This window comes from Crocodylus siamensis, chromosome 4, assembly GCF_052110815.1.
Source record: "Crocodylus siamensis isolate JL-2025a chromosome 4, ASM5211081v1, whole genome shotgun sequence".
Lineage (NCBI taxonomy): Eukaryota > Metazoa > Chordata > Crocodylia > Crocodylidae > Crocodylus > Crocodylus siamensis.
Window position 1 is genome coordinate 44,324,905 of NC_143398.1, and position 13,997 is coordinate 44,338,901.

At 38.7% G+C, this 13,997-nt stretch overlaps 1 protein-coding gene across 3 annotated transcripts in view; it reads right to left on the bottom strand.

The window, feature by feature from the left end:
• The window catches only part of CPED1 (cadherin like and PC-esterase domain containing 1), a 243,408-nt gene that overhangs the window by 42,600 nt on the left and 186,811 nt on the right, over nucleotides 1–13,997 (bottom strand). For all 3 annotated transcript variants that reach the window (XM_090042204.1, XM_090042203.1, XM_090042205.1), the window contains one exon: nucleotides 3,516–3,633. In XM_090042204.1, the coding sequence (XP_089898330.1) occupies nucleotides 3,516–3,633 (118 nt within the window). The remainder of the gene's footprint in view (nucleotides 1–3,515; nucleotides 3,634–13,997) is intronic.

A 13,997-nucleotide genomic window follows, 5' to 3' on the forward strand; every position in this document is an offset into this window, starting at 1 on the left:
AATATAGAGCCCATAAAATTATGTGATACAATGTTATGGAAATGGAATACAGTTAAAATATGCAAGTATTGATAAGATATACTAGAAGTTAAGCTATGATTAGCTGCTAGGCCTGTTAGGACTGATTCTGCAACTGTCCATGGAAATGCAATTTCCATATACTACAGTGCATATAGTGTATATATGCTATATCCGTATACTACAGTGGCCTGATTTTTGCAAATTGAGTTTGTTTTTTAAGCCTCTGTGGGCAGCTGTTGCATTTCCTCTATGTTCTGTACAGTGCTAAACATGCAGAGGCACTCAAAATCAGCAACAACAACAGTAGTTCTGGATATACAGCTACATTTTCTGATTCAGAAGCTGTAACAGTCAATGGAATACAGATTTTTTCTCATAAATGCTATTTTTTTTCAACCTTTCATCCCAAACTGAAACAGAATTCAGGAAAATGCCCCGTTCTAATTTGAATACATCACATTTATCAATGGAACAAAATGAGAAACAGCAAATTAGGTCTCTGTCCTAGAAAGTGCTCAGCATCTCCTTGATAGTGCTGAGTCCCCTCAGTTCCCACTAAATAATAGCTAAGGGCCTTAGCACTTCTTTAAAGCAGACCCTAAAGGACTTGCCTATGAGCACAGCAAGGGAACAGAGCCCCATCTCTTTTGAGATAGCAGACTCAATTTTTTCCAGCAATCTCCCTAGATGCAAGACTTCATCACAAATCTCTGATTCCAAATCCTTTCTTCCTGACTATGAGCATATCTATACTATAAATCTTTTCCTATCAATATATATCCAACAGGAATGTGAAGATGTGTGCTCTCTGATTAATATGACTGAGCCAGATTAAACCTCTGCTATAGATACAGTTATAGCACTAGTTACTCTGTGCCTTTACCAGCAGAGCTGATTTGACTACTGGAAGTTCTTTTATGGCACTGGGACAGCTTTGCAATACCTCATTCACCTTAATAGCACAGAATATGGTATTCCTATATTCATAAAGTGTAAAGATGGCATTATAACATCATCTTGCCTCTGTAGGGATCTAAAGGTGAGTCAGGATTTCAGTTTGTTTCTTCAAATGTTTTGTATATTTAAAAATAGAAATAATGTTCCAATGATTTCAAAGGATCGTGATTGCCTGTCAAGACTTCAGGCTTGCTCCCAATAAATATGCCTGCAGAGCAATCTCTGCCAGGATCAGGCAGTTGGCAATTACACATTTGGTACAAATTTACATGCAAAAAAAGTATTTATCTACTTAGAGTTGTCAGTTTGTAAAAAGGCACCATAGCTACAAGGAATCAAAGCTCGTGGCATAGGTGACATCTTTTATTAGGCCAACTAGATATTTGCAAAAAATATTCTTTATTTGCAAGCTTTTGGGCACAGGCACCCTCCATCAGGCATAAGAGACTATAAAAATTGTAAAGGTTCTCCTAAGTAGAAATGAAAATTCAGATTTCACAGGACAGCTGCAGGTCTGGTAAAGTCACACAGCACCATAACCTCTAAGTGCTGCAAGCTCAGCCCTGCGGCTGAATGTTATTGTTTAGAACCTACTGGCAACGATTGCAGAGTTAATGAGGAGGGATGCCTCCACTTCTTTTAGGTTTGCACTTTTTTCCTTATATACCAAATTCTGTTTCAATTTTAAATATTTTATTGTATATTGTACTTCATTTAGCTAGACACAGTATTCAAAAATATCCATGGTGTATCTCAGGGGAGACAAACTACTGGAGGAGTCATTGTGGGACAACTCACACTTTTGAGTTATGTCTCGATTTATGAGCTGAATTATGCTTTTTGTGTAAACTGCTACATGGCAAAAATGTTTCAGTAGACACATCAATGCCTCCTTTGTATGCCCCCTTCATTTACTTCACAGTAACAATAAAATGTATCCACATATTTTAGATATAGTGATAACAGATCACACATTGTGATATATTCAGTTAACACATATCTTCATATTGAATATTCCACTGGTTTCTGCAACTTCTTTGCAATAAAAAGTTGCTTTATCTAATTGGTAGACATATCCACAAGCAGATCTAGGATTTTGAACAGGGGGGTGTAGATAGTGTGGTTCATCATGACATAACACAATTTTAATTTTTCTCCAATTAAAAAGAAACTAGAAACTTTACTAATAGGCTAGGGGCCTAGGAATATATTAGAATTTACGATATCATATATTACGTATAAAAACACAACACAATAGGCAAAAATAACTGAAAGACATTTCATTAGTCCTAGAATCGCTGGAATCAAATATATATCTCTTTCAGATTCATAAAACAAAAATCTAGCCTCCCTAAGCATCTTGACAGCATGTCCATTGCTTCACTGAAAATTATTTCCACGCCATAGTTAACGTTTCTAGCTAAAGTAAAAGCAGTCTGCAGGGCTGTGGAATAAGGGCCTCATTATCAGGAGCAGCTAACAGCAGAATTGCAGAACAAAGGATGGCTTGATTAGTGGAACCATAAAAGACCATTAAAGAGATCATTAACGCCTGTGGAATGGAGAGTTTAGGAGGAACCAGGTATAATGAGCCACTACCAATTGACCCCCTCACTGCTACATGAATAGAAATGCTGCTGCAGGCAGTGGAGCTGGGGGAGAGTAAGGGGGGAGGGCAGGAGTGGGGAAGAGAAGTGCATGATGGCACCACTATAGCCCCCTGGAGATATCTGTCCTCAGGCAGAAACTGCATTGCATCAGTAATATGATTTTATTTTCCATTTGTCAAATAAAAAATAATAAAGACATAGTTATGTTCTGATCTTGAAAAGACTTAAGCAGTGTACAACTTCATGTACATGAGTAGTCATTTATAAGCATCCATGTTTGTTAAAGTACACATGAATAAATTTCAGGTCTTGCTCATATTAGCATGCTCCATCTATATTAATGATTTTAAATATAGATATTTCAACCATGATTCCTGCTTTGTGCCTTATGATATTTAGACCTCTCTGCACCAGTTTATATAAAATAATTGTATTCTAGGTTGCTTCCTTGTTTCTTTAAATGTTAGTTTACTTTTTTGTATATATTCAAGATATGAAATAGAAACATAAAACTCAGATTGATCAAATCTATTTATATATTTTTAAACTATTTTTAGTTTTTTCAGAAAACAAAATTAATTTAAAGAAAATGAACATTTTCATAAATAAAAAAATAAATTTCAATAAAAATATTTTGGGTGAGAAATTTGCAATGAACTCTACTTATAACAATGACCCATACAGTAGCAAATAAATCATTTGTGTGTAATTTGCCACAAAAATGATTAAACTAAAATATTACTATATAAATGCACGTTTTATTTTATTAATAAAAATGTAAATAAAATAGGATGCAATAGCTATAATAGTTATTATAGTTTCACTAGTATGTGTTTGCATGCCTGCACAGAAGGAGATGTTCTGTTTTCTTTTTACCAGGCTGCTTGTGGTTGTTTTCAAAGGTAAAAGAACATACTAAAAACAAACCTTTTGGGTCCCCAGTTTCACAAGTCTTAAGTTGTGTCTGTGAAATTGCTGAAAAGTACTCAGGAGACAGAGGCTTCAATCCACAGGGCTCCTTTGGCTGAATTAGAGAACCACAGTCCTGAATTAGAATGAAATAAATTAAAATCAGAATAATACAGGCTATCTTTTTTGAGAACAGTTAAAGGAGAAAAATGGTATTTGGATCTATTCTGAAATCTATTTATCTTTCTCCAATCAACAACATTTCAGAAGAGAAATTTTAACATCCTTTTTCTAATGAAGTATATAGTGATTGACAACAAAATTTGCTAACCCACAATCAATGTGGGAAAGACTGAATTGAGCAGTTCCCTGCACATCATTTGCTGATGATGTGGGATACTGTACTACGATTTATATATATATCTCAGATTGTATTGGCCATGTACTGTCTACTTATCTGTCCATACTAATTTAATGCAAACCTATACACAACCTATTTCTCCCCAGGCAAATGTTCCAGTTTAGTCTAAAAAAGAAAGGAAGACTCCAAAAGAGAGAAAACAGAAAAGAGGGATTTAAGGAAAAAAATGTTTGAACTAACATGAGAGATTTAGAAAGATTATTACCTGGCATAGAAGAGGGAAGTAACTAAATATATCATAAATATAACCACTGGATTAGGTCACACGCAATATAGACAAAACTTAACTTCCCTAACTGCCCCTAAAAGTGTAACAAGAATTAGACACTATGCCAAACAGTGAGCAGCTTTCCTGATAGAAATAGCACTGATTATTGTTTTTCATATCAATGTATAACCAACAGAAATATTAAATCTATGTATGCAGAAATACAGATAATTTATTCTATCCACGTAGTACAATGAAGTATTAACTGCCGTTAAAGGGAAGGTATACACTACAAATACATTTTACTGAACAGCCTGGTTTCTTGCAACCTGATCATTTCTACCAAATTTTACGAACCTCAGCAAAATGCATAATGGAATTTAATGACTGCTTGGTGCTTTAAAAATGTGGCAGTAACAATCTGACATAGGAACCATTTTAAAATCAACATTCTTGAAGGTTCAAGGTAAATACATTTCAGGGATTTAAGAGAAAGAGGCATATTTGGAAATTCCTTTAGCGACCTAATCTGGAGAGATGCTGCCAACTTCCAAAGTTTGCTGTGAGATTATTCAGGTGAATGTTTGTTAACTTTAGTAATGTTTAGCAAGCTCAACTTCATATATTTTAAAAACTCTTTTGTACTGATATTGCATCTTGCTAATGTAAAATACCGCTATCTATGTGATGGCATACCTGACATAATTTGTGTGATGTTTTTTCTGACATCAGATATATACGAGTATTTATATACAACTACTGAGTCAATCACTCTGCTGCAAGGCAGAAGATTTCTAAAATGGAAGTTAGTTCAAGTCATACTGTCCTGTATCTGTACAACATGCTCAACTCAAAATCTTTACACACTTAATTCAACCCTAATCATGATATCTTACAAGTGCCTCCAAAATATATTTATTGGTACCATAACTATGGAGCTAAAAATATAGCATTCTACAAAAAACATTAAGTTATACTTTTATGACATGAAAAAGTCATAGAAATCTGATTGCAACGGCCATTACTTAATTTGTTTCTATATTTAAATATAAAATGAAACATATTTTCTGGATCAATTAAATATTAACTAATGTTAGTTTCAGTACTCTGTAATTTGCTTTTTAATTCTTCATGAGTGATTTACTTTAAAAAAGTTATAAATATACTATGGAATTGCAAACATACTTTAAAGCAATTAAACCTAGGCAAGCTGTTCGAGAAAATTATGCTGGCACACATCCAGGAGGGTCCAGCAGGGGACTGCATGCTTAGGGGCAACCAACACGGGTTCATCAGTGGCAGGTCCTGTCAGACCAACCTGGTGGCCTTTTACGATCAGATCACCAGATCATTAGACGCAGGGGTAGCAGTAGATATAGTCTTCCTGGACTTCTGGAAGGCTTTTGACACTGTCTCTCACCCTGTTCTCATTAAGAAACTGGGGGGCTGTGGTGTAGACACCCACACAGTCAAATGGGTCGCCAACTGGCTGGAGGGCCTCACCCAGAGGGTGGTAGTGGATGGGTCCTTCTCAACCTGGAAGGACGTGGGCAGTGGGGTTCCGCAGGGCTCGGTCCTCGGGCCTGCACTGTTCAACATCTTCATCAGTGATTTGGATGAGGGGGTAAAAAGCACCCTGTTCAAATTTGCTGATGAAACTAAGATGTGGGGGGACGTGGGCACATTGGAGGGATGCAACAGGCTACAATCAGACCTAGACAGGTTCCAAGGGTGGGCGGACGAGAATAGGATGGGCTTCAACACAGACAAGTGCAAGGTGATGCACCTCGGGAGGAACAACCGGCACCATTCCTACAGGTTGGGGAACTCTCCTCTTGTCAGCACAGAGGTGGAAAGGGATCTGGGGGTCATCATTGACTCCAAGATGAACATGGGCTGGCAGTGTGGAGAGGCAGTTAGGAAGGCCAACCGCACCTTGGCATGCATCCACAGATGCATCTCGAGTAGGTCCAAGGAGGTGATCCTCCCCCTCTATGTGGCACTGGTCAGGCTGCAGCTGGAGCATTGAGTCCAGTTCTGGGCGCCACACTTCAAGGGGGATGTCGACAGCATGGAGAGGGTCCAGAGGAGGGCCACTCATATGATCAGGGGACAACAGGGCAGGCCCTATGAAGACAGGCTACGGGACCTGAACCTGTTCAGCCTCCAAAACAGAAGGCTGAGGGGGGATCTTGTGGCCTGTTATAAACTAGTCAGGGGGGATCAGCAGGCATTGGGGGAGTCACTGTTCCCCCGAGCACTGCCAGGAGAGACCAGGAAGAATGGTCACAAGCTGGCAGAGGGTATGTTTAGGTTAGATATCAGGAGGCGCTACTTCACAGTCAGGGCGGCTAGGGTCTGGAACCAGCTTCCAAGAGAAGTGGTGCAGGCTCCTACCCTGGGGGTGTTTAAGAGGAGGTTAGATGAACATCTTGCTGGGGTCATTTGACCCCAGTATTCTTTCCTGCCACGGCAGGGATTCGGACTAGATGATCTGCTCAGGTCCCTTCCGACCCTACCAACTATGAAACTATGAAAATAAAAGAATGCGCTGTCCTCATATGAAAGACATTTTATATTTTGAAATTGAGCAAAATAATATAATGAAATTTTAAAAGGTTAATGTATTCTGTAGTTTCCCTATTCACTGAACTATATTGCTTTTTGTTAGATTCCTTTTAAAGCTAAAGTGAATAGGACTGCTAATGTGTATTTAAAATGTTTAATATTTCTACTGAAATACACAGTAAACATACTAATTTAGGACAGTGTTTACTTTGCCCCACATTCAAATTAAAATCATGAAGAAATAACCATTAGATACTTAGACATTTTCATTAAAATTCTTGGCTTCATATGAGTTCATAGGAATTATGCCACTAATATAAATAGAGCAGTGACTTCACCCTTGAACTCATTAGGTACTCATTAAGTCCCTAATTTTTTCCTGAGGTTTTTTAACACTTCAACACAAAATGAAATATATTTTTCTTGTCAGATCCAATCCAAAAGCACTCAGGTAGACTTTCACTGACTTCAAAGAATTTTGGATCATCTTCATGCACAATACTCATAGTATAGCAGAGGACAGCTACATCTCTGTGCTCTTTTGTACATCCTGCTCCCTTTTTAGTGTTACATCAGTTTTCCTAACCATATAACAAAATGAAACGAGTGGCACTCAGTTCTTCTAGTGTCAAACTGTGATGTCCACTTGGAGCCTCATGGTCTGGACACACTGTGCAGATATTTGACAGTATTACTTAAACTAACATTAACATTAGGAAGCTTCTACCTTGCCGCACAACAATTTGCACAAAGCTTCACAAGGAAGCCCTAAATTCCTAAATAGTCTGCTACTGCTCTCAACAAAGTGTCATAAAATAACAGAACAGGATTTTCTTGTTCATGTTTGTGCACAGTGTAGGTGTATAAACAAAAAATATTCTTTGATTTTAACTGCATTCACCAGGTGATACTATCAAGACCAAATTTGGCTGGCTGGCTTGCTTATATTCACCTGATTAGTTTCACTTGTTAACAAACGTGATCAGAAATGTAAAACCAGTCTTCATGTATTACTTTAAATCTTTACAAGATGTAGAATATAAATATTCAAGGAAATTATGTTTGCTTAATAACAGAATTTCAGTCTTAGAGCTGGTGGATGTAAGAGGTAAGGGTACCTGGATTAAATTTCCTCTTACAGTTTTGTAGACGTACAATCATTTATGATCATGGGCACATATCTCATTATAAAAATTGTTCAGCAGCAGCCAGAAGTCAAACAAACATATACCATGCCTCCACATACAGTACTTTAAGGGCTTTATTAACAGGTTTTCAATTTGTCAAGTTCCCTACAGGTAGTGCAGTGCCATGATGAAAAAGATGAAAAAGCCTTGTGATCTTAAGTATATTTACAAATGATCACTCATTGCAAAGATGAGAGACGGACAAGTAAACTTCAATGATAGTTCTTCCTCGTTGTCTCATTTTCAAAAGTCAGACAAATCGGAGCCTTGAAAATGTCTGGACTGAAATCAAAAGAAAACTCTACGGAAATACGCACTTCAGTACATAGCTAGAATTGATTCTTAGTAAGACTGGTTTGGCATTTTATTAGTAACTTCACTTTTATCTTACAGAAGATTTTCTAGGCACTAGCAAACGAAAAAGAGCAAAACATTCCCATATATATCTAGATAGCTTTCTGTCAACCTCAATTACTATTCACAGAAAGAGCATCTCTGGAGTCCATCTGTTGTATGAAGACAGAACATTTTTCCTCTAAAAGGTCAATAGAAAATCTTGTTTCTTCAAAAGCAACATCAGCTCAGCTCCATGAAACCCACAGATTTTCAGCATGTTACCAGATATTTACATCAAATTATTAATTAGGAGCTTATATTAGGAGTTTATATACATCAAATTATTAATTGGGAACATTTGGATGCTCTCTTAATTTTCTTATGGTCTAGATGCTTGATATAAAAATATTTTATAAGTAAGCATTCAGTAATTATTCTATACTTCACCTAAAATTAAAAGTTAGCTTCTCATTCATTCACATGAACACAAGAGCTAGATTCTTACTATAATCTAGACAGATTAAGAAAATTGCTGAGTGTACATTGAGAATAAATAAATAATAGTTGCACTTTTTGAACACTGATGAAGGTTTATTATATGAGATATGTAATCAGTATGTTATAAAGATGATCTATACTGATGTAATCAGTAGGGCTATGTGAAGCTTTGGTCACTGATTTGATTCAGCAGAGATTCAGCCCAATTAGGTGGCCAAATCTCTGAATCTGAATCCAATAAGGAGACCTTTTAATCTCTCTGAATCAAATCGGAATCCTCCGAATCGATTTGGAGTGATTCAGAAATATTCGATGAGTTGGACATAGAAACAGCTTTAAATGTTTCTTCTACATACCTCAAGACCAGTGTGTCAGAATTTACTAGATTAAACAATAAGACCAGTATTAATTAAGCTCATGGGAACTGCTTTTTAGCATTACAGACCATGGACAAGTAGCCAGAAATGTAATTCTACATCATTCTGAGATTTAAACCAAAGCATGTGGAGACACTAATGGACTCAAAAACGTCATGTACTAAGTCAGGGTTGCCTATCCAAGCCACAGGGCTGCAAAGACCCTACTCCCCACCTTCCCTGTTGCATCAAATATCTGTTTGGGCACCCCCTCCCCTCCTGCCCCCTGCTGTACCACATGGATGTGTGAGAGCAATTCCCACCCCTACACTCAACATGCATGTGTGCACGCATGATCCTCTCCCTCTGCTGCAGTGAGCAGGCACATGAGCACAATTCCCATTTCCCCCCTGGAGAACTCACACCCTCATGGGCACCCCTCTTACCAATGCACCACATGAGCATGATCCCACAGGCAGGGGCCCATTCCTTTGCCTGTATGACCCTGTACTCACCCTCAGCTTCCCACATCACTCAACACACTGCCATGCTTCTGGGGTGGAGGCAGGGAGTGGCAGCCAAAGCAGAGAGAGGGAGCCTGGAGACTCCAGATACTGTTGCAGCCAGAGCACTGCAGTGGGTGGTGGCTAGCAGGAGCCCAGGGGTTACAACCTAAACCTTTGCAGACCTGGCCACTAGTTGGACGGACCTGGACTGGGTTGTGGCAGTAGAATAGAATCATTGCTTATAGTGATAACCCTCAACTAAACTTCCTCTGCCAACATTAGTCATTCATCCTTACAAATTATATCAGCAATGATTGGCTGGAAACAATTATATTTCTTCTAGAGTGGCCCTGGTAAGCCTGTCCCCAATTCAAAATGTTGACATTTCTGACCTCTTATATTTAGCTTGATTTAGATTTTGGAAACAAAAAAATTAAGCTTCTTGAGAAACAGTTACAATATCACATCAACACTTGTGAAACAGGTAATTTTGAAGGCTGACCGACTTCACTTTCTTTGATCTGATTCTATTTAAATTGACCCATGTTTCTTATGAAGTCCTTTCATCTCTCTCTTTAGTCTGTTGTTTTCTACTTGTTTCTTACACATAACTAAAGCTAGACAAAAAGTGATTAAAAGGATACTATGAAAGGAATGTTAATAACTTTAGTCAAAGAATGAGCTCATAAGAAGTGAAACTGTATCTCATTGCAAGGAAATAAATTGTGAGCAGATGGATTAGTTCTACTCGATCAACTTTATTAAAATGGCATTAACAAATGAAGGAAGAGTTGGCATGTTGACTTCTAGTCAGTTTACTCTCTGTATCTGGCTGCATTCATCTATGATAGATAACTCTCCAAAGGTTTGGTTTGTTAAAGATTAATGCCCTATCATTCAGCTGATTAAACACAACCTTTTGTGTCTGCAAAGTTGGGCTGGAAATCTCATGCAGAGGAAACCTCCTGAAAAATTTTAGTTTATTTCTGTTTCTGCAGAAAAACAATTACCAGCATCATTTATTAAGACTGTGAAAGACATAATTAAAGACAATGCCCGTGCCACCACAATTACAACCTAGAAAATAAATAGGTAAAACAGGATTATCTGAAAGATCCAAAGGGAATTATCAATTTTTTTCCCTTCTTCCTTTTTTGACTATTACAAAACGTTGGTGTTAACAACCTGCAAATTGTCTGTGTGTTGAATGTTATTGGTTGGGGAATATTCTGGAAGACAACAATCTTTTGGAATGAGAAAAGGAAGAATGGTGGAGCAGTTAGGTCATTGGGCCATGGGACACATCAACATCAGAGTGCTGTTACAGGTTACCCTTAGAATATTTTATATCTGTAGCGTGTTATGCCATCATAAAGTCAGAACAGTTTCAGAGCAGTCACAGGTAAGGCTTAATGCTGCCTTGGACCTGCACAACTGTGACCTGCCACTAGAGCAGTGGTCTCCAGCCTTTTCAAGTACAAGATCACTTTTTGAATTAAAGTGTAACCCAGGATCTACCTCAAAGAAAATGTACAAATAATAGTTTATATTTATATTTATATTATATAAAGCTGAGATCAAGTGCTTAATATACATAATTATACATTTTTCCGACTTACTGAGTCTTAGTGTGACACTTGTGACTGCACATTATCTGCTGCTCCAGACCAGGCTGTCACTGCTGCAAGGAGCCAGGGCAGAGCCATGATCCCCTGCCTGCCTGCCCCTCCCCGGAGTGTGCAGGCTACAGACTGCGGCTCTGCCCTGGCTCCCCCATCCCAAGTTCCCAGTGGCTCCAGAGCAGCACCCTGCCGCCCTGTCAGCATGGCTCAGGCTGGTCTCCATGGCAACCCCAGCCTGAGCCTGAGCAGATGGGGCTGGGGTCTCCATGGAGACTGACCCAGGTCATGAGGACAGGGGCTGCTGGGAAATGGAATCTGGCTGCTGGCCAGATCGGCTATTTTGTCCAACCCTGTTTTATGCCTAACTGTAGCTTGAAAAAAAATGAGATGGGGGACGCAGACTGAGATTGAGTTTTAGAGGCTCCACAATCGAGGTTGGTGACTACTGCACTAGAGAGTCTGGTGAGCAGGGGTGGGGGCAAAAGCCAGGACTCTCTCTCTCCTCTGGGTTTGGAGAGGAGGAGGGAGGCTGGCATTTAGCTTGGCATGTGGTGGATATCATCTGTGGGCAGAGTTGTGGCTTCCCTCACTTTGCAGCCAGAAGAAGCCACAGGTAGGAATGGAAAAGTTTTGAAAAAAACAAAAACAAAACCTGTTTGAAGTAAACGGGACTGGCGGAGAAGTAAAGAGAAAGGAGTGAAGCTGGCAGGAAGCACAAATACAAATTACAGAGGAGGCTCTGTTTGAAATATCTTCATCTAAACCCTCATGCAATGGAATCCATTGCTTTCAATCTAAAGAGTTCAGATTTTCGCCCAATTGGCCATTTTTGAAGCTGTCTGCAGTAGTACACTTGTGTTTGGTCATGGGTATAGACTGCTTTCTGTGACCAAATCAGGTGAAAATTATCTGTCTGCATCCTAAAATGTTTAGCGGTGTACCTAGCATGAGTTAACACCCTTTAACAGGTGAATACTCCTGTTTTAAATGCCTTTATGATGTTTTAAAGGTAACCTGTAACATCACCCTTACTGAGGCAGGACTTGGAACCCTTGCCATTCCTGAGGTGAGCACTATCATAGAATCAAAGGCTGGGAAATGGATGACCAGTATCATCTACTCCAACTCCTTGTACAGATGCAAGATTGCTGTTCCTGAAGCAACCCAGAGAGATACCTATCCAGCCTATTCTTGAAAAGATCTTGAATAAAATTTGACACCTTCCTTCTGGAGTTTGTCCTATTGTCTTATGGTTAGGCAGTGTCTTCTTGAGATTTGATCTATATCTGCTTTGTTGTAGTTTAAATCTATTGTCTTGAGTTCTGCTGTCTTATAGTAAGAACAGTTTTAATTCAGCCTTAGGAGGGCACGCATTCAAAACTTCAGATATCTTTCTCTACTTTCCTCCTCTACATAGGCCTTGCTTTCCAACATCTTCATTATTAACCCCTTGATACTCTCCAGTTTCTCTACATCAGTGTTCCCCAAACTTTTTAGACTCAAGGCACGCCTCAGAGAATGCCAGCTCCTAATTTTCACTTTTTGACTACAGAAAAATAATAGATTAATACTTTTGTTGCAAAAAATCTCTGAAAGACTTTAACAGGTGAGAATATTTTTAACACAAAGTATACCTATTTGAAATCTCTGGGTATATCTCATAAATTATGTTTGCACACCTAACAAAGCTAATACTGTGTGGTATCTTGTGTCACCCTTGAAAGAACCTGAAGGCACACTAGGGAGTCACACCACCCTGCTTTAAAATCACTGCTCTACACCTTCAAATGCATTGTTTAGACTGAACACGGTATTCCAGCAGAGATCTAACCAGGGCCAAAAAGAGTTATAGCATCATCTCTTGTGATGTAATACTTTTCTTAATGCAACATAAAACTGCAGCTTGTTTTTTTATGACAGCATCACACTGCTGCCTAAGGTTAAGTCTGTCATCCATCACAGTCCCTGGGTCCTTCTCTTAACTTCCAAGTCAATTTTCCCCTATTCTTCATTTGTGCATCTGCTTTTTCCTTCTGTTTACCTGTATTTGTCTTTACTGAATTTTGTGTTTTGTCTACAGTGCATTCTCCAATTTATCAAGCCATCTTTGAATTTTAATCATATCCTCTATTTTTACAACCACTTCCACTTTTGTCTCATCTCCAGATTTGGAGATATGTTTTGTCTTATCTCCAAGTCATTAATAAACATTAGTGGACTAAGAGTAGAAGGCTTTTCTTTGCTTGTAAGTATACAACCAATTTCTTTGCTTGTAAGTATACAACCAATTATGTATTCACCTAATGGTAATTTTACATAGGTATATTTTGTCTAATGCATGCAACAAACTAGCTACCCTGACAAAGGAAATCTAGTTAGTTTGGCAAAATTTGTTCCTAAGAAACCCATGTTGGTTACTAGTGATCACCCCTTTATCTTACAGATATGTACAAACAGAATGTTTTAGAATGTCAGTGATTTCTCAGATATTTAAGTCCCTCTTTCTCCCATTTTAAAGGCTAGTTAGCCCTTCTTCAGACCTCTATGACCTTGTGGCTAGGGACATACATTCAAAAAGCCTGAGCCTGAATTGATTCAATCTTTGTTGCTTACTCTAACCTGGCTAGGCTGAATCAGTTTGTAATTGCACAAAAATCCCAGACATGCAGGCACATGCTTGCAGTGGCTCAGGCTAGAAGCTAGGGGGTGCTAGAGCAGCCCTACCTTCCCTTCCACAGTGCTGAGCTGAGGGGGGCATGGCAAGGCCCTGACAGGATGCTCTGATTAGGGAGGGCCTC